The sequence below is a fragment of the Martes martes genome (assembly GCF_963455335.1).
Source record: "Martes martes genome assembly, chromosome: 2".
NCBI lineage: Eukaryota > Metazoa > Chordata > Mammalia > Carnivora > Mustelidae > Martes > Martes martes.
Genome location: NC_137889.1, coordinates 169,905,967 through 169,930,523, shown reverse-complemented (window position 1 = coordinate 169,930,523; position 24,557 = coordinate 169,905,967). Strand labels below are relative to the sequence as shown.

The following is a 24,557-nucleotide window of genomic DNA, read 5'->3' as shown; positions in this document are numbered from 1 at the left end:
TAATCATATGAGTAAAAAACCTACTAAATTCGAAGTGCCCCCAGGCTGCATTATTGAGATGATTGTTACCAATGTACAAGGATTTACCTAGCTTGGAATTGGTTTAAAATTATTAGAAGTGGTTGGGGCAGCTGGCTGGCTCAGGTGGTAGAGCTTTTAGCTCTTGATGTCAGGGCTGTAAGTTCAAGCTCCATGTTGGGTGTAAAGATTCCTTAAATAAATAAAATCTTAAAAAAAACCAAAAACGTGGTTCATTAGTGGTCACAGTAATCAAAGTGTTGAGTGTTATGCATAAAGAAGATGTGGGCCCAGTGGGAGATGACATTCACTGGGCAGTAAAATCAGATTTAACATTTAGTTTTCATCCAGTACGGGCTATGTGTGAAGCACTTTTTCTCACGGACGTCTCATCACAGGGAGGGAGGCACAGCCATCACTTCCACTGTCCTGAAGCCAAACTGAGGAAAGGAATCTCAACATCATTGTACTGGCTATTCCCGTGACAAGCATCACGTACGGCCCTGGGTCCACCTCAGACTTCGTAGGATAAGAACTTCAGGGGCGCCTGGGTGGCTCAGTCATTAAGCGGCTGCTTTTGGTCATGATCCCAGAGTCCTGGAATCGAGCCCCACATCTTCTGCTGCTCCTTCTCCACTCCCCCTGCCTGTGTTCCCTGTCTCGCGGTCTCTGTCCAGTAAATACATAAAATCTTGAAACAAAACAAACAAACAAAAAAAAGAAATTCATGGTCCTATGATCATTTAAAAACACAAGGGTCATTGGTAAGAGACAGTCTTAGCGACTTTATAGATAAAGGCCTTGACTAATTTTTCAATGCTTTGTTAAAACCATCCTCAGAACCAGAAAATAACCTTTTTTTCGCAAGTGACAATGCACATAATTTCACTTTTCCAAAATTGCACTGTCTTTCTCTCCAGCATTTTGTTTTAAAGTTCCTTCCCCTTTCAGATCTCAGATTCACTTTATTGCTGTGATTGATGTGTTCCTTGAAATAATGGAGACCAAAGTCTTTCTTTTCTTAGAAATTTCACATTTGATTCAGCCATTTTGTTTGTTTGTATTATGTAGTCCTTAACAAGGACCAGTTTGTTCCATCTGTGTGACCATGGATGAATTATATAGCTTTTTGCGCCTCCATTCCCCCATCTGTGAAATGAGGATAATCGCACCTGCAACTCACCTGGTCATGGTGGGACTTAGATGATGCATGTGAACAATTTAGACTATGAAACACCTAACAAATGGTTATTTTGAAAAAAGTTAAGCTATATTTGCACCTGTAAGAAACCCAAACCCATAACTTGATGGCTCCCATAAATTATCACCAAATAAGATTTCCATATTAATAATTGTATTATTTGGCAAATTATTATGAAATTGTGTCTTTGCTGATAAGTTTTTCTGGTTAGGGATTTTTTCCTCTGTAGAATTTTAAATACCGTAACAGTCCTTGGCTTGTCTCCTGGCTAATGGCTGATGTCATGAAAATCTGAGAGCCTATGATCTTATGGCTTTGTAAATGGGTAATTTAAAACTTCTGATTCCTTTCTAAGCGTCGATATTTAAGACCAGGAAAGCACATTTGTTAATGCGAAGAGACCATTAACCCTCTTTTGACCTGTGAAATTGTCCTTCTTTATATGAGTACCAAAGTTTACATGCACCATTCTCTGTAGCTTTAGGACTATTCTGGAAAATGATGAGTAGGATCTGGAAATGAAATTATTTTTGTGTTTTTTTTTTAAGTTGGTGACTGATATCAAGAGAAAATGTTACAGTTTTGCTTTCAAACTAGCGAGATCCTGACCAAACAAATATTCCCATCAGCCTGTCCCCAAACTGTCTTGCTCAGATTGGTTGGGAAAGTGTAGTTTTGATTAGGAAGATAGATAAAATTCTTTGTTTACCTTCTGGTCTCTAGGTTATATTTTACTCCAGTTTTGTATTAACTACTCCAAAATGCTTAAAAGCAGAAAATACAGGGGCACCTGGATGGCTCAGTGGATTAAGCCTCTGCCTTCGGCTCAGGTCGTGATCCCAGACTCCTGGGATCGAGTCCCACATCAGGCTCTCTGCTTGGCGGGGAGCCTGCTTCCCTTCCTCTCTCTCTGCCTGCCTCACTGCCTACTTGTGATCTCTGTCTGTCAAATAAATAAATAAAATCTTAAAAAAAAAAGGCAGAAAATACAGAAGTTTCCTAAAAACCAGGCTCAAAGGATGAGAATGAGTGGTATTGGGGTGTATGTTTTCACGTTTGCTTGCGTACGGCTAAGTGTGCATTTTAAGTGTATATTGTTTCCGTGTATGTTGTCAAAAACATTACTCCAGTTTTGTCTATTTACAAAGTGTTTTTACAGATAGTTCATTTGAGCTTCTAAGTCACTGGTTTTTCAAAATAGCTTTCACAGAACCAAGGGGTGTGGGAAGAAAATATTAAAACTTCGATGTTGGCCTAACCCATCTTAATATTGGTTTGTCAGGTATACGACATAGTGCAACAGGACAGTATGTGTAATTTTAAGTGTGCTTCTATTAGGGCTAACAGCACACGGTTTTCTTATTGGTAACTGGAGAATTAGCCACATCAACCAGGTAGATGCCAGGTCCCCGCCCAAGACCTACAGAACCCGAATCTCTGGGAGGTGAGGCCCAGAAATCTGTTTGGAAAGAAATCTGTTTGGAAACAAGCACCCTGAAATTGGAGAACATCTGCTTTCGGTGTGGGAGGTGGGAAGGATCTCCATTTTACAGGTGGGGAAGTGAGGGTCAAGAAAGTTAAGAAATGCAAACTCAAGGTCACACAGTGAGCAAGAGTCACAGCCTGCTTCCACCCCCGTTTCTTCGGATTACAGAGGCGCATGTGTAAGTGCTTGGCACGTGCCATGTGCTCGTTAACCCCCGAGACCTGGAGCCCAGGAGTGGAAGCTATAGGTGCTAAGTGAAGAGCCAGCTCCCCTGGGGGACATCGGAGTTCCATTACACAAACACACATCCTCTCTTTCTTTCTCCCTCAGGATTTTAAAGGGTGAGTTCAAGGGTACCTGGGTGGCTCAGGATTTTTTTTTTTTTTTTAAGATTTTATTTATTTATTTGACAGACAGATCACAAGTAGGCAGAGAGGCAGACAGAGAGAGGGGGAAGCAGGCTCCCCGCTGAGCAGAGAGCCCGATGCGGGGCTCGATCCCAGGACCTTGAGATCATGACCGGAGCCGAAGGCAGCAGCTTAACCCACTGAGCCACCCAGGCGCCCCGGTGGCTCAGGATTTTAAAGGTTGAGTTCAAAGGTGCCTGGATGGTTTAGTCAATTAAGCCTCTGCCTTCTGCTCAGGTCATGATCTCGGAGACCCGGGATGGAGCCCTGCATCGAGCCTGCATTGGGCTCCCTGCTCAGCAGGGGGCCTGCTTCTCCCTCTCCCTCTGCTCCTCCCCCTGCTCATGCTGCCTCTCTCTCACTCTCTTGCCCAAATAAATAAATAAAATCTTAAAAAAAAAAAAAAAGATTGAGTTCAAAATGAGTGAAAAATGTGGTCAGCCAAGTTTCCACATTGCTTGGTCCCAAACATTGGTTTTCTTGAAGACTTTTGTCTCTAGGGATTAAGCTCCTCAGAGTCCCGTGCCCTCTGTCTGGAGACCAAACCTTCACGGAGTCCTCGAATTCTACTCTCTGTCCCCCTTTCCACGGACCACTCTAAAGCGCTGTGGTTCAAACGAAGCAGGGCAGTCTGAGAGTGAAAAGCATGAACAACAGACGTGATTTCTTTTCTCTCAGATTCACATTGACTTGTGCTCCCATGGCCCTGCCTTTATATCTTGACGACCACACACTACAATCTCCCAATACGCAGTCAGAGTCCCCGATGCAGGAGGTCTCCTAATTCTACCGCGGGGAGCTGTTTTTCATCCGCTCAACACATCACGGATTGTGTTCCCACCTTGTGCCATACGCTATCCTATGTTGAGGCACAAGGCACTGGTTTGTTATAGTTACTCTAGTTGAAAACCATTGCTACTAGTCAACTGCAGCCGACTGATTTACTGCGGCAGGTAAGAATCATCCGTAATCGGGGCACCTGGGTGACTCAGTGGTTAATCAGCTGCCTTCGGCTTAGGTCACGGTCCCAGAATCCTGGGAGCGAGCCCCACATTGGGCTCCCTGCTGGGGTGGGGGGGAAGCCTGCTTTCCCTCTCCCACTCCCTCTGCTTGTGTGCCTGCCCTCATTCATTGTGTCTCTCTGTCAAATAAATAAATAAAATCTTAAAAAAAAGAATCATCCGTAATCAGATTTAACAGGGGTGTCTAAAGGGTTGTTTCTTCAAGCGGCCGAGGCTGCTTTGAAGGTCAGACGTATCATAGGTATTATAGCTGTCTACTAGAAACCTTCTGCATTGGAGAAACTCACCAATTCAGTTAAATCAACGTGCAACTTATTTTTCCCATACATCAACAGGAAAAGCGTTTACCAGGAGAAACAAATGTCAGCTTGTCTCTGTTTAATTATCATGGGTTCCACACTTGATCTTAGTCAAAAGGCCGAGAAGCGATTATCATTGGTTCCAAAAATAGAAGGTTTCAGTATAACTGAGGTTTACTCTGGAGTTTAAAAAGAGAGAGAGAGAGAGAGAAAGAGAGAGAAAGCAAAGATTTCCACATTTTCATCATAAAAGTTCATGTCTAAGACTGGAGGCCTCATTCCTGTGACCTCAGAATGAAGCTCCGATGCTTGATTTTGTACCTCCTTCATTCTTCCAAGGGCCTCCCGCTTGGAGATGCTGATGGAAGACTTAGGAAGAGACAGTCCGACTCTTTGGGTCAGAGGCAGAGTGAAGCCAAGAGGGGGAATCGTGACTGGCCAGCAGTTACTGAGCATGGGCAAAATGGGCATGTGCTAAGCGGCCTCAAATTCTCCTCATTCCTCTAAAGATCTAGTTTGACAGTTACGACAGTTTGCTACTATCTGCCTTGGAAACCAGAGAAAAACATTTACTTTCTTATTTACATGATAGTTCAACTTCCCCAGTATAAAATGTAGACACACACACGCGCGCGTGCATACACACACAATATAGAAATAATCTTGTATCAAAATCAAGATTTAATGTGGCAAATAGCCACATGACACAATTTGCTTAGATCACGAAAGACCAGGATGTCCCCTCCTAATCACAGCCTGTTCTGAGTGCGTCCGTGCTTTCCAGTTGTCCAGAATATTTGAAAAGTTCACTATTGCCAATCAACCACTTTTCTGATATGGGGTGGCACCAGGCTCTAGAAGGAACACAGAGTGGGATGCTTAGTCAGTTGCTAGACAACCTGGTGGAAAAAGGTAAAATCTGAAATTTCTTTTCAACCTAAAGATTCTATCCTCGGACATCCTTGGTAGAGCCTGGATATGGCGGTAGACAAAAGGTGCCATGATAGCTTAAAAAAAAAACACACACACACACACACTCGAAAATCTTGGTCATCTGCTAACGTTTCTGAAGCAGTTATTTGCACAAAAAGAATCTTTAAAACTTAGGAGAACCGTTAACATGATGAAATATCCGTGGCAGCCTCAAGATGGGAAATTATGTACACGTGCCAAGCGCAGAAGTGTGTTTCTACACAAGCCAAAGGGACTGTCTGCACTCATTCCTCACCCTACCCTTCTTCCGTCTGAATTTTCTTCTTTCGTCCTCCTGTGTTGAGACAGCAGCTGGAAGTCAGGATGCCTGTCGCTGTCCAGTCCTCCTTCCATGGGACCAAAAATTCAATGCCCTTCTGATATACCAACTGTGAACACCTCTCGAAAACTGGCTCTCTCCAGGGCTCTTGCATTCTGAGGACCTGATGTGGCAGACAGAGCAAGCTGACCGCCTCAACGTTCAATGTCTAGTCTCCCTCTTCTCAGTAAGCGAATCCCGAATTTAATTGGAAATCCAGGCAGACAGAAAAGTAAGTTTTCTTAGCCTTTCTTGTGTCTCAATGTGACCACGTGACCAGATGTTGACCAAGGAGGTGTAAATGGAAGGAAGGGTGATTCCCTTCCTTCTTTTTCCTGCATGGAAAGCAAATGTAAGGATTGGAAGACACAGTAACCTTGAGAAGGAAGCCAAGATGATGGGAGCACAGGTCGCTGATGGGATGGAACTCTAGCACCCTGGACTGCTAACTATGGACTTTGTCTACATTAAGAGGTAAATACATCTCTATTTTTATATAAGCCACTTATCACATGCAGCTGAACCTAATCCCAACAGATACACCTTGGGAAACTGCTGAAGGGATCACTCTCAAACAGGAAGCACTCAGTGTACTTAGTACAGCAGCAAATCCACCTATGATGCAATTCACGATGACAACAGCTTCTATTTTAAGCACTCAGTGTGACCCAGTATGTAGAGATGGTATGCCACCAAATCAACCCAGGGTAATGTACGTCTGGTAAGTATCAGTAAGCATCTGCCATCCTTAAAGATGCTGGGAAGCTCAGAAATCAAGTTTTTATTTAAAGGATCACCAAAGTGCAGTGATGACATTATAGACACTTGACAGTATTAGAGTTTTCAGGTGTGAGGACATAAAACCATTTTTCAAGGATTTGTTTCTAACTGATAAGGTTTAGCTTTTTCTTGAGTGCCTATTCTGTGCCAGGCACCGTGATAAATACTTGCACAATCTCATTTAATCCTTACAAATATATGCTATTCTCATGTAATGCATGGGCAAATAGAAGGGATAAATTATTTGCCCAAGGTCGTGTGGCAAAGCTGGAAAGCAAACCAAGGTCAGCCACATTTCAGAGCCTGTGTTATGAAATGCCATATGATGGCATCTTCCGTGTTCGTATTTTTCTAGAGAGACTGGACCATCCTCTAAATTCTCCACTGAGTCATGTCAGAAGGGCAGTTCTTGTTTTTATAAATTAGAAGACTGGCACCCAGAGAGGGCTGTGGTTCATCCTTCAGTAAGATCAGAGCATGTGGTGTCATGAGTCTGAATGGCAGGGACAGACAGCCAAAGCCATCCTCAGCAAATAGACTGGTTTTCCTCACTCGCCACTCGGCAGTGTGGCTCTCCAAATGGAAAGAAGCATCAAGATTTACTGACACTCGGTCTGGGGAAATCAGAACTACCTTTGAGTTACGACAGACAGACGCATATGTTGTTATATTTTAATCAGAATCAGACATTAAGTGGCATAAAACGTCTATCTCTTGGCTCTTCCCAACCTCATGAACTTAAAACTCAAATACAACTCAAGCGGTTTGCAGAATTATTTTGGCCGGCTTCCCCGAGTCCCAAAGGAGATTAAAAAGTAATAACGTAAAAAAGTTAAGGTCAAGGTGTCTTAATATCGCAGCTAATGACTAACCATTTGTTTACTGGTGGCTTCTTCTCCATCCTGAAGGCTGCCGAGCTCAACTTGATGTCAAACAAGTGGTTAGTGATTAGTTCCCTGGGTGACTGTCCCTGAAGGCAAGCCATGCTCTGGGGACACACTAGGCACTTTCAGTGGGGGTAGCTACCTTTTTCAGGTTGGGTACAATGTCTGGCTCGCAAAAGCAAGACAAAGAATTTCCAGACAGAATGTTCGTGATTCTGTGCCCTTGCTGGGTGGGAGGAGGGAGGGGATTAAGCGCTGGGATTTCAGAGCATTCTCAAGAACATCTGTCCCAGATGTTCTGCAGGGAGATCTGTGGGTGGACGAGCAGGATGTTTAATTCCTGCACGCGCCGTGGGCAGTCCTGCACCGCCCACTTTGATTTTTATTCCAGAGCCCTGAGTGACGGCCCTTCGGCACCGCGGGGCGGTCCATACTGAACAACAAGCGCCCGGACGCAGGCCCCCCGCGATCATCAGAACGAATGCCGAGCAGCAAATAACCTGTTAGGCCGCCGGGGGCGCCAGTCTGTCCACAGAGCCCGCGCACCCGACGTGCGCACTGCGCCACCTGCTCAGGCCCTAATCTGCCTCGTCCATGTCCACGTCTTCTCCGGCGGTTGCTGCTTCTAAGGCCGCAAGGGCTTCGGCCACGGCCGCATCCTCATCCTCCGCGTTCCCGCCCGGCTCGCCGGGGGAGCCACGTGCATCCTCCCGCTCGGTTCTCGAATCGGCCTGAGCAACAGCCTCCTCTTCACAGCAGACGCTTAGGCCGTCTGTCGTCACGGCCTCATTCAAGGAATCCCAACTTCTCTTCAAGGGGAACGGCATGTTCAAACCGTGCTCCCCCTCCCTGGGGTGAGTTCCCGCCAGGGGGTCCTCCCCAGTCTGGCTCTTGGAAAGACAGTCCTTTTCATCCCCATCAGCTTTGTCTACAACTGAGCCCCAAAGGGGAGGGTAATCTGGGGCCGGGATCTGGAGGTCTAGTACTTCCAAGGCAGGACCTTCCGCCGTGGAAGCAGCTCTGGAGTCCCCATTTCGGACGACCGGGGTCTCTTGCGAGGCCAGCAGCGCACTGTCCTGTTGTCCCGGGCCCCCTCTTTCTGGGAAGGGGTGAGTTGCGGAGACGCTGTTCGCAGGCATCGAGCCCCTGTCACACTGGTGGGGCCCATGATCCCCAGTGGGCTGCAGGGGGGCAAGGGCAGGGCCGATGCCATTGATGGCACTGCCGGCCTTACCAACACAGTGTCCGCCCGCTGTATCCCCCTGAGGGGGCTGTCCTGGAGGAGGCCGGTGGGGCTCAGGCCCGCCGCAGGCTCGGCCTCTGCTGGCCGTCCTCTTCAGGCTCTCGCTCTGCAGCTCATTTTTGTGCACGAGGACTTGGCTGCTCTGTTTGCCTTTCAGTTTACCAGGGTCACCTTCATCCACCTTGTAGCTGTTCACCTCGTTGACATAGCCAGGGGAGGGCACTTGAACCGGATCAAAGAGATAGCTGGGGGAGAGGGACAAGAATGAGGGTCAGGCTAAACACTAATTCACTTTATTCATTACTAACTTTATGAATGACTAACTTCAATCATTAATACTTTTTTTTTTGCAGGCTCTTCTTCCTCCTACTCTTCTGTTAATTTCTGGGATTATTCCATTAAGCCTATATGTGTGTCTAAACCAAGTAGATAGAGTTGGTGTAAACATGTACCCACCCCCCTCCCCAGGAAGAGATCCTAAGAAGAGATCTAAGAGAGCATGCAACAAAGTAAAGTACAAAGTGATTCACAGAGTTTAAAACAACCAAACAGGGAAATAAAACATGTGCAATAACAGGGGAATAAGTGGTTAAGCACATCCCCTTAATGGAATATTGTGCAGTCATTAAAATAATAACTATGAAATCTGGACTGAATGAATGACACTTATAATATTTATTATAGTGTTTTTTGGATAAAGCCTACCATCATATTGTGACTACAATAGAATAGAACTTATACACACACATACATATGAATAAATGGAGACAGCCATTTAGCTACAGATGTAGAACTAGAATGATAAAAAGTGTTATTTGTGAAGGAAGCAAATTAACTAATGTTTTCCCTTTAGTTTGTGTAGAAGTCTCATGGGATCCAAATTATTCTGAAATGGAATCTGGACAAAATTAAAAACACGTATGTGACGGGCGTGATTTATGTTCAGCGATGTCATTTCATTGAGGCATCACTTCTGAAACCCAAGCTTCTCTTTGCACTGAAGCTCTCTGGGGAATTGGAAATTCAGCCTAAACCAAATTCGCTCTCAGAGGATGATGTCGTTCCCAAAGTGCTCTGAGCGGTGAGCAAAATAAGTTTAAAAATCGGGGCCACATGTCCCCTTAAATGGTATCAAAGCAGTTCCAAACTCATAATTTCTTGGCGATGCTGGTCATGCCCCAAAGCGGGATAAACGCACTAAACCCAGTCCTGGTCTTCAGAGGGCCCCCGTGGTAATCCCAGATTCCTCCACTGACAGGTTATGTTTTCAACTTTACCTTTGTATCATTTTACAGCACCTGCACCCCATCTGGATTATTTTGTGTTACCATCTGGAAAAGAAAGTTAAAAAGGAAAGAACACAGTGAATGACATGTGAATAGGAATTACGTTTGCTTTCTCTTCCCCAGATACTCCAAGTTCGTTGAGTCACAGTTTTTGGCGAAAGGATAACATGCGAGTCAGGGAGGTCAGGGTTCCTAGGAACCCCTTCCTTTATCCCAAACTGCGGATTCAGAGCTCTCAAACGTCTACGGACACCGGTCTCTGTGCCAGGCCCTTTCACCAACCCTGGGAGTTACCTGTGTCATCTCCCATTGGCAAAGGAGGGAACACAGGCTGAAGAATGCTAGGGGGAGAACGGCGGGGTTGAAAGGGTCTGTACCATTTCCTCCCTCACCGCCTTGTGCTGGGGATGCGGGAATGTGTCCGCATCGGGAGGTGAAAGAGAGAAGAGAGGATTCCTTACCAAGGGATTAGCTACTCAAGTGTTTAAGGACATCTGGGTAAGGTGGCTGACCGGCGTGTTCCACAGCAGACACCCAAGGAGGTCACAGCTGCGGTCATCATTCTAAGCTTCACCCGGACTGGAGTGCACCTGTGCTGCCTTTCCCATAACTGGGCCACCCATGCGTGGCTCCGGTCCAAGGGCTCCAGGCTCTTGCAGCTCAAGGACGGGCCTCTGGGGGCCTCCTGGCAGCAGGTGGGTTCAGGTCCGGGCTGCTTTCACCTCCCACCTGCCCCTTCCGAGCGTCGTGTTCCCCGACGCTTGCCCTCTGACGCACATATTCCCTCCACGTAGAACTGATCTGTTGTTCTGATCTTGCCTCTGAAGAGCCGAAACACTGGTGCGGAAGAACCTCTAAGTTACTTCCCATTTCTAAAACCTACAGCCTTTAAAAAGGCCGATAACAGAATCTACAGCCCCGGTCCCTCCCTCCTGGTAAGATACACACCCCTAGGAAGAGGGACAAGTGGTTCGTTGTTAGCTGTGTCGCTGCCTCCCAGCCCGCTCTTCTGTCTTCTTTTAGTCATGGCTGGATTCCCAAGATGCCCTCACAACCACTTCATAAGCCTTTACCCACATGATAAAAGACCTGTGCTCTCTTGTTCTTTTTTTTTTTTAAGTTTGTTATTGTTGTTGTTGTTAGTAATCTTTACACTCAATGTGGGGCTCGAACTCACAACCCCGAGATCAAGAGCTGCATGCTCTTCGACTAAGCCTGCCGGGTGCTCCATGACTGGTGTTAAGAGGTTATAGACAGGTAGGTTATGGGACCTATGTAATCCACAAACAACTTCCTATGGAGGGCTGAAAAAATGGCCCCCCAAAGATAGCCTATCCTAATCTCCAGAACTTGTGAATGTTACTGCTTATGACCAAAAAAAAAAAAAAAAAAAGTCTTTGCCGATGGGATAATAGACTGGAGATGGGGAGATTTACTTGGATTGTATGGTTCAGAACCCAGCTCTGCTTCTGACTGGCTGTACAATATTGGGCCTCAGCTATCCCATCTGTAAATGGGAATGATGATATGTTTACCATATAGCATTGTTGGAGAGTGTATGAGTTAATTTTCACAAGAACCACATACTTATTATTCAGACCTATTTGGACACAGCACGTTAAAAAAAAAAAAAAGGATGGGGGCGCCTGGGTGGCTCAGTGGGTTAATCCTCTGCCTTTGGCTCAGGGCATGATCCCAGGGTGCTGGGATCGAGCTCTGCATCGGGCTCTCTGCTCAGCAGGGAGCCTGCTTCCTCCTCTATCTCTCTCTGCCTGCCTCTCTGCCTACTTGTGATCTCTGTCTGTCAAATAAATAAATAAAATCTTTAAAAAAAAAAAAAAGGATGGAAGTCTTGCACTAAAGAAAGATAAAATCTAGTTGCCATAACACACACATGAACAAACGCATTCGCAACACCAAGTAATACTTGTTTTCTGGATAAGGGTCAAACAGTATATTTCTATCAACTGTGGCACCAACTGAAAGATTTAAGTCCCAAGTGCCACAAAAGTTCCTCAGAGGGAGAGATCGCAGGGAGCTCCGCCAGTAGTTGGTGCATACAGGCATTTCCTTCTTCAAAGCACTCTCAATTCAATGACCCCATTTCCAGAGCCCGGAATTTTGTTCCCAGTCTCTGCTCCCACTTGTGCCTATTTTCTGCTAATAATTCACATATCTGCTGGACACACAGGACAGATAACAAATACCACATGCCCTTCCTCCCCTCCATCAGCCCCGATTCCCTCCTTCTCACCCCTCCCCCACCCAGCTCTAAAACCCTGCCCCTCTTCCCACTTGCAATACTTTTATTTATCTTGGACTCTTTAAAAACACAATTAGTTAGGATGATAGGTGGTGAAAAAAAAAAGGAAAAACCAGGCTTTGAAATTTTTGAGAGAGGACCAACTGTGGATCATCATCATGTCTTTGAAGCCAACGTGAAATATTTTTTTTCCTTTGTTAAGAAAATTTTAATTGATTACAATCTCATAAAAGTTTTTAATTGATAATTCAGCATTTTTTTTACTTTTTAAAAATTAACATATAATGTATTATTTGTTTCAGGGATACAGGTTTGTGAACCATCAGTCTTACACAATTCACAGCACTCGCCATAGTACATACCCACCCCAATGTCCATAACCCAGCCATCGTGAAATAGTAATCGTTGTAAAAATATCTGGGAGGTCAATTTTCGGATGGGGAGCTCAAGAGGTGTAGGAGGGGAAGGTTTTCGGGAAAGGAGAGAGAAGAAAGAAGGGAGGAGGTGAGAAAAGGGGCAGGCCTTGAGCCACACCTTGTGTTTGCAGGTGTCAGAGGCTGACCAAGGTCGACCTAGAGAAGCCTGGCACTCACCTCCCTCTGCTGCAGGGGCCTGGGCCTGTGAGCCACACGCGCGGAAATGCAATGACTGCTGAGACTGAAGACGCCAAATGGAGGGCCACCACATCCCTCTTCCTTGTAGGAGTGACAAGTCACCTGTGGCTTTTAGGCTCTCCTCCTCCTCCCCCAGTAAAACCACAGGATCTCTATTTTTTCTCCAAAGCCATGGAATGTGAAGGATGTTTTGATGGTTCTCCCCTTTCTGGAACAAGTTTCTAGCTTGGCTTCTCCCCCACCGCTGGCCTTCGGGGCACACCACATGGGTTTCCTCCGGACCTGGTCTCCTACCTGAGGGCAATGCTCCGAGCCTCTCTGGCCAGCAGACACAGCTTCTTCCTGGTCAGGGCTTGGCCTTCTCTCACACCTGGGGTTTTCCCTCCCCAGCGGCATTCCTTCCCTCACGGAGGCAACTGCGTCCAAGGCTGTGTGACCGCGGACGGAAAGGGTGGGGACTAATGTATTTACACCCAACCCCTGCCTGCCCGTATCTAGGATTTCCTTCCTTATATGAAGATTCCTAATAACAAATCCAATATATTTCTTGTTTCATATGTCCCGTCCACATTCACATCTTGCTTTGAGTGAGGAGCTCTCCTATTTCCAGGAGCGAAAAGGGAATATTTTTTGCTTGGTGTGACACGTGGAAATGGGGGTGGGGTGGGGGAGATGGGGCAGAATGCGTGCTCTTTCTAAATAAGACTGAGTTCAGAATGGGCAGTCTACCTGCTTTCTCCTCCCCACTCAACTTTGACAACAGCTAGCTTGAAGGCAAGGACTAAGTTGTCAGGTGCCTTTTATTACTTAGCAGAATCGAAATCTGCTTTCTCTTTGGAGTATAAAAAAGCAACAGAGAAGCAAAGGGCAAATCCTTTGCAACCATCACCTGGTTTACACAGGGGAAAAGCAAATACCATTAGGATGGTATGTCCGCCGGCTGCAGGCACCCGCCCGCGGAGTCCTGTGTTGGGGGTTGACTCTGCCCTGCGTTTTGTGTTGAAGTTAAACAGTCCTGTGTTTGAGGATGGACTCACTAATGCTCTGTCAGTTACTAGTCAAGTGTCCTTGCTGGAAAATCCTGTTCCATGAGGGGGAACGTGGTGAGGGTGGAGGGAGGTGGGAAGACCACAGAGAGTCAGTCTTCTGCCACTGGGCAGAGATACTGAGTCTTCATCTGACTCAAGAGACAGAAAAAGGCTCAGCCCAGCTGCCCAGGGCTGCCTGTGAGTAGGGACGGTCCTAAGGAGTGACAGAGGCAAAGGAAAGAGGAACCAGCTCGCAAAGGTTCTACTGGCCAAATCAGGAACAACTGAGCATCAAAATAAATACTACGGATACAAAGGATTATAACCCACTGCATAAAACGAGGACTTGTGAATCTCGCTGATAGAAATTTTAAAAAGGGAAATTTCTGCCTTGTAAGTAGAAATCCAGCTGACACACACACAAGGGATAGTGGGACCAGAACAATCACCATCATAACAGTACATGACTCCAGTAAGAACCAATGCGTGCTGAGACTAGTGGGCAAGAGTTTGAGGGGAACAGAATGGCTAGTCTCAGCATCTCCCTGGCACATGCTTCAGGCTCAAACAGTATGTGGGCCGTGGAGAAACCAAGGACGCAGCACCCGTGACCCATAACCTAAGGGAACACTGCCTGCGATCAACGAGACCCCCGATGGGATGCGCTGGGAACTCAGCACCACATCTCTAGTTTTCCTGCCAAAAGAACGTAACCTGGGTGGAGGAAGGATATTCTGCAAAATAGCTGGCCTGTAATCTTAATAGTAGTAGAATGTAATAATAATAATAATATATTATTATATTAATATATTAGTAGAATATAATAATAATAATAGTAGAAAGGCAAAGACCAAGGAGCCATTCTGGATTAAAGAAGACTAAGGAGATACGATGGCCCAAATGAAACACACACGCTTTTTGCTAAAAGGTCATTATTGACACTGTTGCTGAAATCTGAAAAAGGCCTATAGATTAGGTAACAGTATTAAGTCAGTGTTAATTTCCTGATTTTGACCAGAGCACTGGGGTATATAAGAGAGCGTCCTTGTTCTTAGGAAACACACAGGCGAGGATTAAGGAGGAAAGGGCATGGTGTCTGTAAATTTTAAAATGCTTTAGAAACAAAACTGGGTGCGTGTGTGCATGTGTAGAGAAAGAGAGAGGACCAACCTAGTGTGGTAAATGTTAACTTTTGGGGACTGTGAGTCGAGTGTACAGGAAGTTTCTCTGAACTTTTCTGACAGTTTTTCAGTAAACCGGACATACAGTCAAAATGAAAAGTTCAAAGAAAAAAAAAGTGGGAAATTAAAAAAAAAAAAAGCACCAATCTAATGTCAGCTCTCATTCTGTGTATCCCTAGACTAGGACCAACCACTGACGGGAAACCACTGATATTAAGATATTCCCTAAAAGGAAGCACAGGGGAAAGGTTTTGAAAGGGAGCTCCCCAAAAGCCCACCAATTTTTTCTGGATTTAGTTATTCTGAGTATATCCTGAAGACCTTCCCTCCGTAACCAGTACCAGGCACCTGAACGCTGGAGGTCAAGAAGGGATGGTTCCTGTCCTCCGCTGCCCTCTTCGAGGGGACGAGTGCTTTGATGTCCTCTGCTGTCTGCCTCCTCTTCCCATCCCAAGCTCCGCGTAGGCAACGCCTAACTTCCGGCAGGATCCAACACCCACAGGCCCTTCGCACTTGCTATTCAAATAAAGAAATGCCTGCTGAGTGTTAGGTGTGAGTGAATGAAGGATGAGTAGATTTTCTACCCGAGGTCACACCACCCAGTGGCCCAAAACAAAGACCCGAGTGCAGGAGCCGAGAGAGATGGGTGGGACTCAGTTCCTCCCTTTCGGCTTGGGAAGCTGAAAAACCTCCCTTGGGTCATTCTCAGGGTCAAGGGCATTCTGCTCCAAGGGTTCTAGTCCATGAGCGGTAGAAGCAGCTTCGGGGAAGTGGTCTGAGTTGATCGAAGTTGGAATGGTTGGGAGAGAGACACGAAATTAAACATTTAAATTTCCAGTTCTGTTTTTGAAAAACCAACTCGCCAATGTTTACAAAACAGCTGGGATTTCATATAACCTGGGCAGCAGGTGAAGTTGACAAATATTTAGTGAGTCGTTTCTGGGTACTGAGCTCCTGGGCTCAAGAGGAATGAAGGATAATATTCGGCAGGTGCTTTCTAGGCTAAATAGGAGATGGCCTGCCCAACTTCCCTGACTGCTGAATTCACAACAGAAAAGGGACAAGAAGCTACATTCTAAGACTACTCAATCCATTTCCTCCTTTCTGGATAGCCTTGGAAAACTCTTGGTGTGCTTCCTTTTCTCCTAAAGAGCCTGAGCTTGGCTGATTTTGGAGAACCTGAAAAACTATACAAGGACCTTTTATTACCAGCACCATCAAAGAGTCTGTTTTACACATCCTCGATAGTTAATGTATGGGGCACCAGGGCGGCTCAGCCCGTTAAGTGCCTGGCTCTTGGTTTCAGCACAGGTCATGATCTCAGGGTTGTGAGATCAAACCTTGAGCTGGGCTCTGCCTTCAGTGGGGAATCTGCTTGAGATTCTCTCTCCCTCTCCCTCCCCCTCCCTCTCTCTCTCAAATAAATAAACATAAATAAAATGTTCTACAGTTGATGTGCTACGATATATGTTAGCATTGCCCAGAACTGGGTTCGATGGGATACTGATGTGCAGAGATGTCTTTGTAGGTTTTTCCCCTCAGAAAGGGGTCCCTGGTCAGATAGATTTGGGAACAGTAGAGATTAAGTTTAAAGATGAAGGTTGCCTGGGTGGCTCAGTCGGTTAGGTGTCTGCCTTCTGCTCAGGTCATGATCCCAGGGTCCTGGGATCGAGCCCTGTGTCAGGCTCCCCGCTCAGCAGGGAGGCTGCTTCTCCCTCTCTCTCTGCCTGCCTGTCTCCCTACTTGTGATTTCTCTTTCTCTGTCAAATAAATAAATAAAATATTTAAAAAAAATTAAAGGTGAACACATGCAGGGTTTTGAAAAAGAACTATTTTACCTTGTTGACCTCAGTATCTCCCCAAATTATTTGACCACAAAATCCCCCCCCCACACACAAGAGTTATTAACAATCAACAAAACTTCTGTTTTGTGAAATATTTTGAGAAGAACAACAGTCGAAATGACAGTCCTAATTATCAGGGGAAGTTTTATGCCTCAGACTAAAAGTGTCATGTGGCGTCCAGTGGGAACCAGCCAGGCAAAGTTACATGTTAGCAACAGCTCCTGCACCATGTGCACAGATGTGGGAAACTTTGTGGTCTCCTGACTCCTCAGTTTCTTTATCTGCAGAAGGAGTCCATGACCTCAAAGCTCTCCTCCAAATCTGATGACCTAAAAGGTGACTCAGTGAACAAAGGGGACTTCCCTCATGACCCCCTCCTCAACTTGGTTTACACACGGTTGCCCCCTTGAATCCTGAGGCATGGCGGGCACCAGTAGGACGCTGGTGCAGGCGAGGTTTCTCTCAGTGGCTTGTAAACTACACCACAGCCATCCTACTGAGGTGTGCATGGGTCCCAGGTCCACACTCGGCCCAGCCCAGGGTCCTGACCAAATACAAAAAGGTTCCCCTCCTTGTGCTTCCTCAGGCCCCGAGTTTTCTGGCTCATTCCTTCATGTGTGTGGCTTTTTGGCAGGGGTCTCCTCAGCCTTGTCCAGGGAGTCCCGGGGGAGAGGACGTGTAACAGCAAAGCTCCTGGGAGGGGTGAAGATTCTGATCTCAGGGACCACCCTGTGAGGCTGGAGGAGGTGCGCTGCTGGGCCCCCAGTCTCCACTGGAGAATGCAGGAGGGGAGGAGGCATGGGCACCCGGGCTGGAGGTTAAGTTCTCAGGAGCCAAGAAATCAGTCAGTCTCCAAGGATGAAATGCCAGGTTGAAACAGCTATATCTTGATGAGAGGCTGCGCTGGGCCCTCTCAAATCATATTATTTAGAGGGCTGCCTCCTTGGCCTTTCCTACGGCTGTTCTTGCTGGTGTGTTTACCCGAGGAGGGTGTCTACACTGTTTCTGCAGTGCTTCATTGCACGAGCTCTGGGGAACAAGCCAGGTCCTGGTCCCATGACTTCACTGCTGCTGGGGCCACAGGATCCTGGGTGTCTCTGTTAAATGTGGAACAATAAGACTTTTCCAACGGTGAGAGTGTCACTCCATTTTCCTCTCCTTGTGGTCCATAGACCGGCAAACCTCATCTCTCTGAGGATCTTAAAAACAGTTCTATGGGGTGCCTGGGTGGCTCAGTGGGTTAAGCCTCTGCCTTCAGCTCAGGTCATGATCTCGGGGTCCTGGGATCAAGCCCCACATCGGGCTTACTGCTCAAATGAGCAGCCTGCTTCCCCTTCTCTCTGCCTGCCTCTCTGCCTACTTGTGATCTCTCTCTCTCTCTCTCTGTTAAATAAATAAATAAAATCTTAAACAAACAAACAAACAAACAAACAAACAAACAGGTCTATGGCCCTTCCTTCTATTCAAAATCTGACACCATGTTTTCTTTCCTGAGGTGGTCACTGGTCTGCTGTCCTTAAAACAGACGTTTCGTGAATGATCAGTCATTACACGGTGTCTCCGCTGATTCCATGGCTCTCTAACGAATCCCTAGTGTGTACCAGGCACTGGACCAGGTTCTGGGAAAACAATGGCACCCAGGTGTTCCCTGAGAGAACTTCTAGTCTTGAATGTGTGGATATGGTGGTGGTGGCAGCGGAATATCTGTGTGGGGTGGGATGGGATTTAGATGAACGTTTGGGAAGATTCATCACAGCATAATGGTATTTCAGCCTGGTGTTTAAAGGAGCAATCTAGGTGCCGGGTTGCCAATTTCCATTCTCCCACCACCACTTATTAGCTTTGTGACCTCGAGGCAAATTTCTTAGCTTCTTCAAGCTTTAGCTGACGAATCTGCAACATGGGAATGGTAACCGTTCCAGCCTGCCAGGACAGTTTTGAAAATTAAATGAGCTAGAAGTTTGTAAGGCATTTACTATAGTGTCTGGCATACTGTTAGTACTTACGAATACTTAGAATAGGTAGTAAACGTTTCAGTGTTTACTATGCATCAAGTACTGTTTTAGGAACTTTTTTAAAAAAAAGATTTTATTTATTTATTTCAGAGAGAGAGAGAGAGTGTGCACACGCAGGAGCAGGGAGAGGGGCAGAGGGAAAGGGAAAGGAGATTCTCAGCTGAGCAGGGAGCCCGATGTGGGACTCGATTCCAGGACCCTGGGATCATGACCTGAGCAGAAGGCAGACACCCAACTGACTGAGTCACCCAGGCACCCCTGTTTTAGGAACTTTCGTGTACTCATTCATTTTAACTTTTCAACAATCCCTTAAGGCGTGAACCACTGTTCTATAGATAAGTCAAGGGATATAAGTTAGAAGGTGGTACAGTGTAGCTATTAATGCTGTTGTTCTAATTCTCATTATTGTTAGCATTTCCTGGCATCTGTCTTGGTAGGTTCTGTTGGTTTCTGAGTCCACTGGATTATACAACAAGCTGCGGTTTGGGAATCCAGTAGCTTTTGCAAAAGGTACTAGATCCTATTAATTTGGGTTGGGACAGAATTTTATAGGTGTGCTTGCCTCTGTGACCACCAGATGGCAGTACAGAGCAGCTGGTTAATCTATAGTCTCTGGGGACTGTGTATTGGAAAGGCCTCTGAGACAAGGTGTAGGGCATAAATAGTGTAGGCACTTTGCTCCGGGGCAAAGTTAGGGAGTAGGTGATGCGGTAAATATTTCGGATAGTGGACTGTCACCTCTAAGTCTCGGTGGCCGTGGCACCACCGTATGGCAGGGCCTCCTGCAGCTCTGGCCCAGCACGAGGTTTATTCGGTAATCTGGCCACATTATGGTGGGGTCAAAAGGCTCCCACAATTCTACAGAGACCACTGTTGACACAAAGACTGCTCATCAGATCCCCAAATCGGAGAGTCTGGGTAGCTCCCTCCCACCTGTACGTCTGGAGAATAATTCTGTGGAAGTGGCCAGGGAGGAAGGAGCTTGTGGAGTACAGAGTTACAATTCCTTCCCCCCAGATGTGGTGCTGCTGGGCAGTCCATGTGGCTGCCTCTCCCTGTGGCCATCCCTGTGCCCCCCCAGACCCTGCGGGCTAGCCATGTGTGAGCTGGTTTTGGAGACCCATCTTTCGGATGAGGGTACGTGGCCATGAACTAGGAAGTGAAGACAAGCCACAAAATAACACATGGGTCAATTTGAACATTTCGGGGGACGCAGCTCATTATTTTTAATTAAACATAAATTCAGGATATTGTGTGTTTGACAGGCAAAGTTGGCATGCATTACTGGAATTAGACAGAAGGCATACAGGAATTTCCAGTCTGTGAGTAGCCTGGGTCAGCCCTCTAGATACCTCACCAGGCCCCCATCCTCCCGGACCCCTGGTGGGAACTGTTTTAGGGGAAAAGTCTGAGTAGCTCTGCTCTGTTCTCTGGAGTGCACATTCCTAAGAGTAGACTTCTGTTTGGAGCAGATGCGATGTGATCCCTTACTGAATCAAGGCCAAGGTGTGCATGGGGATCCTACTGGATCCCGCAGAGGGCTCAGGCTACACCTGGGTCTGGGTGGGGCCCGATAACCTGTATTTCTAACAAGCACCCAGGTGATGCTCATGCTTTCTGGGGACCACACTTCGAGAACCGGTGCTTTACTGCTGTAAGGATACCAAGGCAGTCTAGGCCTCTTAATTTTCATCAGAAACTCGTACCTGTCATTGCTGCTCCCAATCCCATCCCCAACTGGGGCAGTTTTCTAAACTTCTTAAGTTTCTAAAAACTCTGTTTTTCAGAATTTGCATTGAAACAGTTTCTAAATTATATTCGGTCTGTTATCCTTCTCTATGGTAGTTGTAAGAGGGAAAAGCTAAAACAACCAAGTGTCTCAAAATATGGGACCCACTTGAACGACCTCATGTTCATTAACTGGGACATAATTGGCACAGATCTACGACATGGGGCTGGCTGGTCCACGGCCTGTCTGCTGTGAGATCCTTGCCTGCCTCCTCCTGCTGGCTCTGCATCCCAGGGCAGGGCAATGCCTAGGAGCCCCGGCCCTCTGGGTCTGGGCGGGTCCCACCGAAGGAAGGTGCTGGTAGAAGAGCAGAGGTGGAAGATGGGAGAAGGCAGGGTATTTCTCCCTTTCTCTCTCTCGCTGCGTGGACGGTATCCAGTTCTTCCTGGCACGGACCGAATCTCCTTCACAGCCCTCCACGGCTCCGGCTACCGGCCCAGCACCCGGGTCTGCACCTCCCCCTATGGTGCTCCTGTCTTCCATCCTTGACCATCTCTGTGTTTGCCTCACCAGCTGGTTTCCCAGCTCTGCCAACTGGCTCTAACTTCCCTTTGTTTGAAAGGAGAGGTTCCTGTTTCTGACCGGACCTAGCCTCATACAAACAGTATCCTGCTCAAAGGCTTTCTACCTCAGCCACTGGAGAATATACAGCAACAGCATTGGATTCTGCAAAAACTGGTATTCTCAAATGTAGATATGGTTGCTTGCTGCACGCCTGGCACAGGGCGGGTCGTGGGGGATGTCAGTGGTGGCTGGGGAAGGGACATAAGCCCCTCCATCATCTCCATCAAGTTCTCTTCCCTTTCTCAGCACAAATCAGTCTGTCTTCTGTACAATCTGACTTCCTTATAAGTCTCCTATCTTCCCTTCCAAGCTCTTAAACCCCTCCGGGTATTCTAAAACTGCCGCTGGAGAAGGGATCAGGGAAGAAGAACCTTCATGCTATTTTTAGTAATCTCATGAAAATACTCAACATCATGGATAGGTGTGGGTGACGGTGGTTAATAATAAGCTTACAGATGTTCTTTATGGCTGGTAAAATAAGGAAGTTGATCCCTATTATTAGTATAGGCACCGGGCTGTATCGATCCATTGGCCATCATCAATATAGTGTCAGGAAGCTGATTTGTAATATGCCCCTAAATGCTTCAGTGAGGCTCCAAGTCAACAGCTTGAGACAAGTACCTAAAACTCTCAGCAGCAGTAATCCAGATTTCCCCCTGGGCTTATCAAAGTGCTTTTGCAGTGTATGCTGAGGAAGTCAATGCAGATTATCACAGACAGCTCTGAGGAGAAAGTGACTGGGACCATATATGGGCTCAACTAATATCTACATAATCTCATTGAAAATAACAGATTTTCCTCGGTGATGTGGACTTAGATGTTTCCCCCAAATTCTGTTTCTTGGGTAGAATCCTGTTGGCTGATGAACTAGTAGACCATGCCACTGAAAACCAAACCAAGTGTGCTGGTCAGGGATAATCACTGCAGCACCAAGATTCAGACTCAACTCAAGATGGTGGGGGTAGGGGTGGGGGCGGGAACCATGACATTCTGAATGGCTTTTACTTTCCAAGAATTTGAACAAGTGCATTTTGGAGCATCTTCACATAATAGCAATATAGTTTCTTTGAGAAGATTTTAAAAATCTGAAATGAAGAGGATGTGTTTTCACTTAAGACGTGCCATTCTGTCTTTCTCATGTGTGATCAGGGGACCCCCCCTTCTGGCATACTCTGGACCACCATGGTAACAGTATCAAAGGACAAAACTTATCTCGACTCAGTGTGCTGGGCTCATCTACTGACTTCGGTTCAAGCTGCATAGGAAGCCCAGCATCACCCATCTTTAGTAGGGTATCTGCTTAGAAACATAAGAGACATCCTCGGCATTAGCACACGATTGCTTTCATTTTCTGGCCACATTACCCGAAGGATCAAAGAACGTGTATAAAATCACAGAGGGGGTCTAGGAGAAGAAGAGGAAGAACTTGGAAATCCAGTATGCAGAAGACAGTCTAGCACTGTAATTATGGGAATGGGCTCTGGAGTCAAAATCTGGATTGGCCTGTTCAAAGCTCGGTTACCTCCAGTGAGCCATTTAACTTCTCAGTTTGCCAGCCATCGGATGGGAACACAGTAGGTAATCTCGCAGGGTTCCTATTTTAAGACTGCGTGATTTAGGGGCACCTGGGTGGCTCAGTCGTTAAGCTGTCTGCCTTCAGCTCAGGTCACGATCCCAGGGTCCTGGGTTCAAGCCCCGCATTGGGCTCCCTGCTCAGCAGGAAGCCCACTTCTTTTTTTTTTTTTTTTTTTAAAGATTTTATTTATTTATTTGACAAAGAGAGATCACAAGTAGACAGAGAGGCAGGCAGAGAGAGAGAGAGGGAAGCAGGCTCCCTGCTGAGCAGAGAGCCCGATGCGGGACTTGATCCCAGGACCCTGAGATCATGACCCGAGCCGAAGGCAGCGGCTTAACCCACTGAGCCACCCAGGCGCCCCAGGAAGCCCACTTCTCCCTCTCCCACTCTCCCTGCTTGTGTTCCCTCTCTCACTGTGTCTCTGTCAAATAAATAAAATCTTAAAAAAAAAAAAAGATCACGTGATTTATGGGCACTTGGGTGGCTCAGTTGGTTAACTGTCTGCCTTCAGCTCAGGTCATGATCCCGGGGTCCTAGGATCAAGCCCCACATCGGGCTCCCTGCTCAGCAGTGAGTCTGCTTGTCCCTCTCTTTCTGCCCCTCTCCCTGCTCATACTCTCTCTCTCTCAAGCTCGCTCTCTCAAATAAATAAAATCCTTAAAAAAAAAATCACATTATTTAAACACGGTGATGAGTCTGGTAGAGTGGGTCTGGTAAGTAGGAAGTTCTTAAATGTTGACTGCTCTCATGTTCATGGTCGTCTGTGAGAAGATTCTGGAACCATGGGCTGCTAGTTGTGTTTAGACACTGTGAATAGAAATGAGCGATGTTCTGAGCCAATCCTCCCTGGAACCGCATGGGAATCAGGGCACATCTCCGACAAACGGTATGCTTCCTACTTGGGAAACAGCTTTATCTGGGAGTGGGGAGAGGTCTGGAAGAAACATGAAGCATTTAGAAAAAGCTAAGTTCTGGCAATGATGAGGAAGCCTTAGAGGAGGCGATGTGGACCCAAGTTTATACCATACGGTCAGTCTTGTACTGCTACCGATAACGACAGCTTTAGAAGCAAGCCTAGTTCAGAGCTGATGCTTGGAATCACCTAGTTCTAAGGCCTGGTATCTTAAAGACTGCCTGAATCTTAGAGAACATCCCATTCAGTCACCTCATTTTACACATGTACTCCGGACTCAAGGCTGGAAGCACAAATTGGTCAGAGGACAAGAAAAAATAGTTGGTCCCATACTTTAGATGACTCCTCCATAGGCAGAACTGAATCCCCAAGGTGTCCTGGAAGTACAGTAAACACAGTTTGTGCACTTGAAGAGACTGAACATGGTTCTAAGGCCTCAATTATCCCTCAGCACCGAACTGGGAGCAGTACACCCTGCTAGTTACCAGGACACAAAGAGACAAAAGATCTTTGCTGTTGGTTAAAGGGCTCACCACCCATCAAGCAACATATATTTTACGAATACCTATTATGTGCCAAGTGCTGAATTCAATTTCAGGAATCTGGAAAGAATTTACAGTCTAGCAAGGGAAATATGTATAAGTAACAAACAAGCATGGGGCACCTGGGTGGCTCAGTCGGTTAAGCATCTGCCTTTGGCTCAGGTCATGATCCCAGGGTCCTGGGTTCGAACCCCACACTGGGCTCCCTGCTCAGTGGGGAGTCTGCTTCTCCCTCTCCCTCTGCCTGCTGCTCTCCTTGCTTGTGCCCTCTCTGTGTCGAATAAAATAAATAAAATCTTTAAAAAAGAACA

At 46.5% G+C, this 24,557-nt stretch overlaps 1 protein-coding gene across 9 annotated transcripts in view; it reads right to left on the bottom strand.

Annotated features, from left to right (window-relative positions):
• Window positions 1-7,162: 7,162 nt before the first annotated feature.
• The window catches only part of PGCKA1 (PDCD10 and GCKIII kinases associated 1), an 86,362-nt gene continuing 68,967 nt past the window's right edge, over window positions 7,163-24,557 (bottom strand). For 7 of the 9 annotated variants that reach the window (XM_080797576.1, XM_080797571.1, XM_080797570.1 and 4 more), the window contains 2 exons: window positions 9,909-9,962; window positions 7,163-8,876 (listed from right to left, as the gene is read on the bottom strand). In XM_080797576.1, coding sequence (XP_080653702.1) covers window positions 7,967-8,876; window positions 9,909-9,940 — 942 coding nt within the window. In that variant the 5' untranslated portion in view covers window positions 9,941-9,962 and the 3' untranslated portion in view covers window positions 7,163-7,966. Of the gene's footprint in view, window positions 8,877-9,908; window positions 9,963-15,351; window positions 15,520-24,557 lie in introns of all 9 variants that reach the window. The other 2 variants (XM_080797577.1, XM_080797575.1) reach the window with 1 other exon arrangement.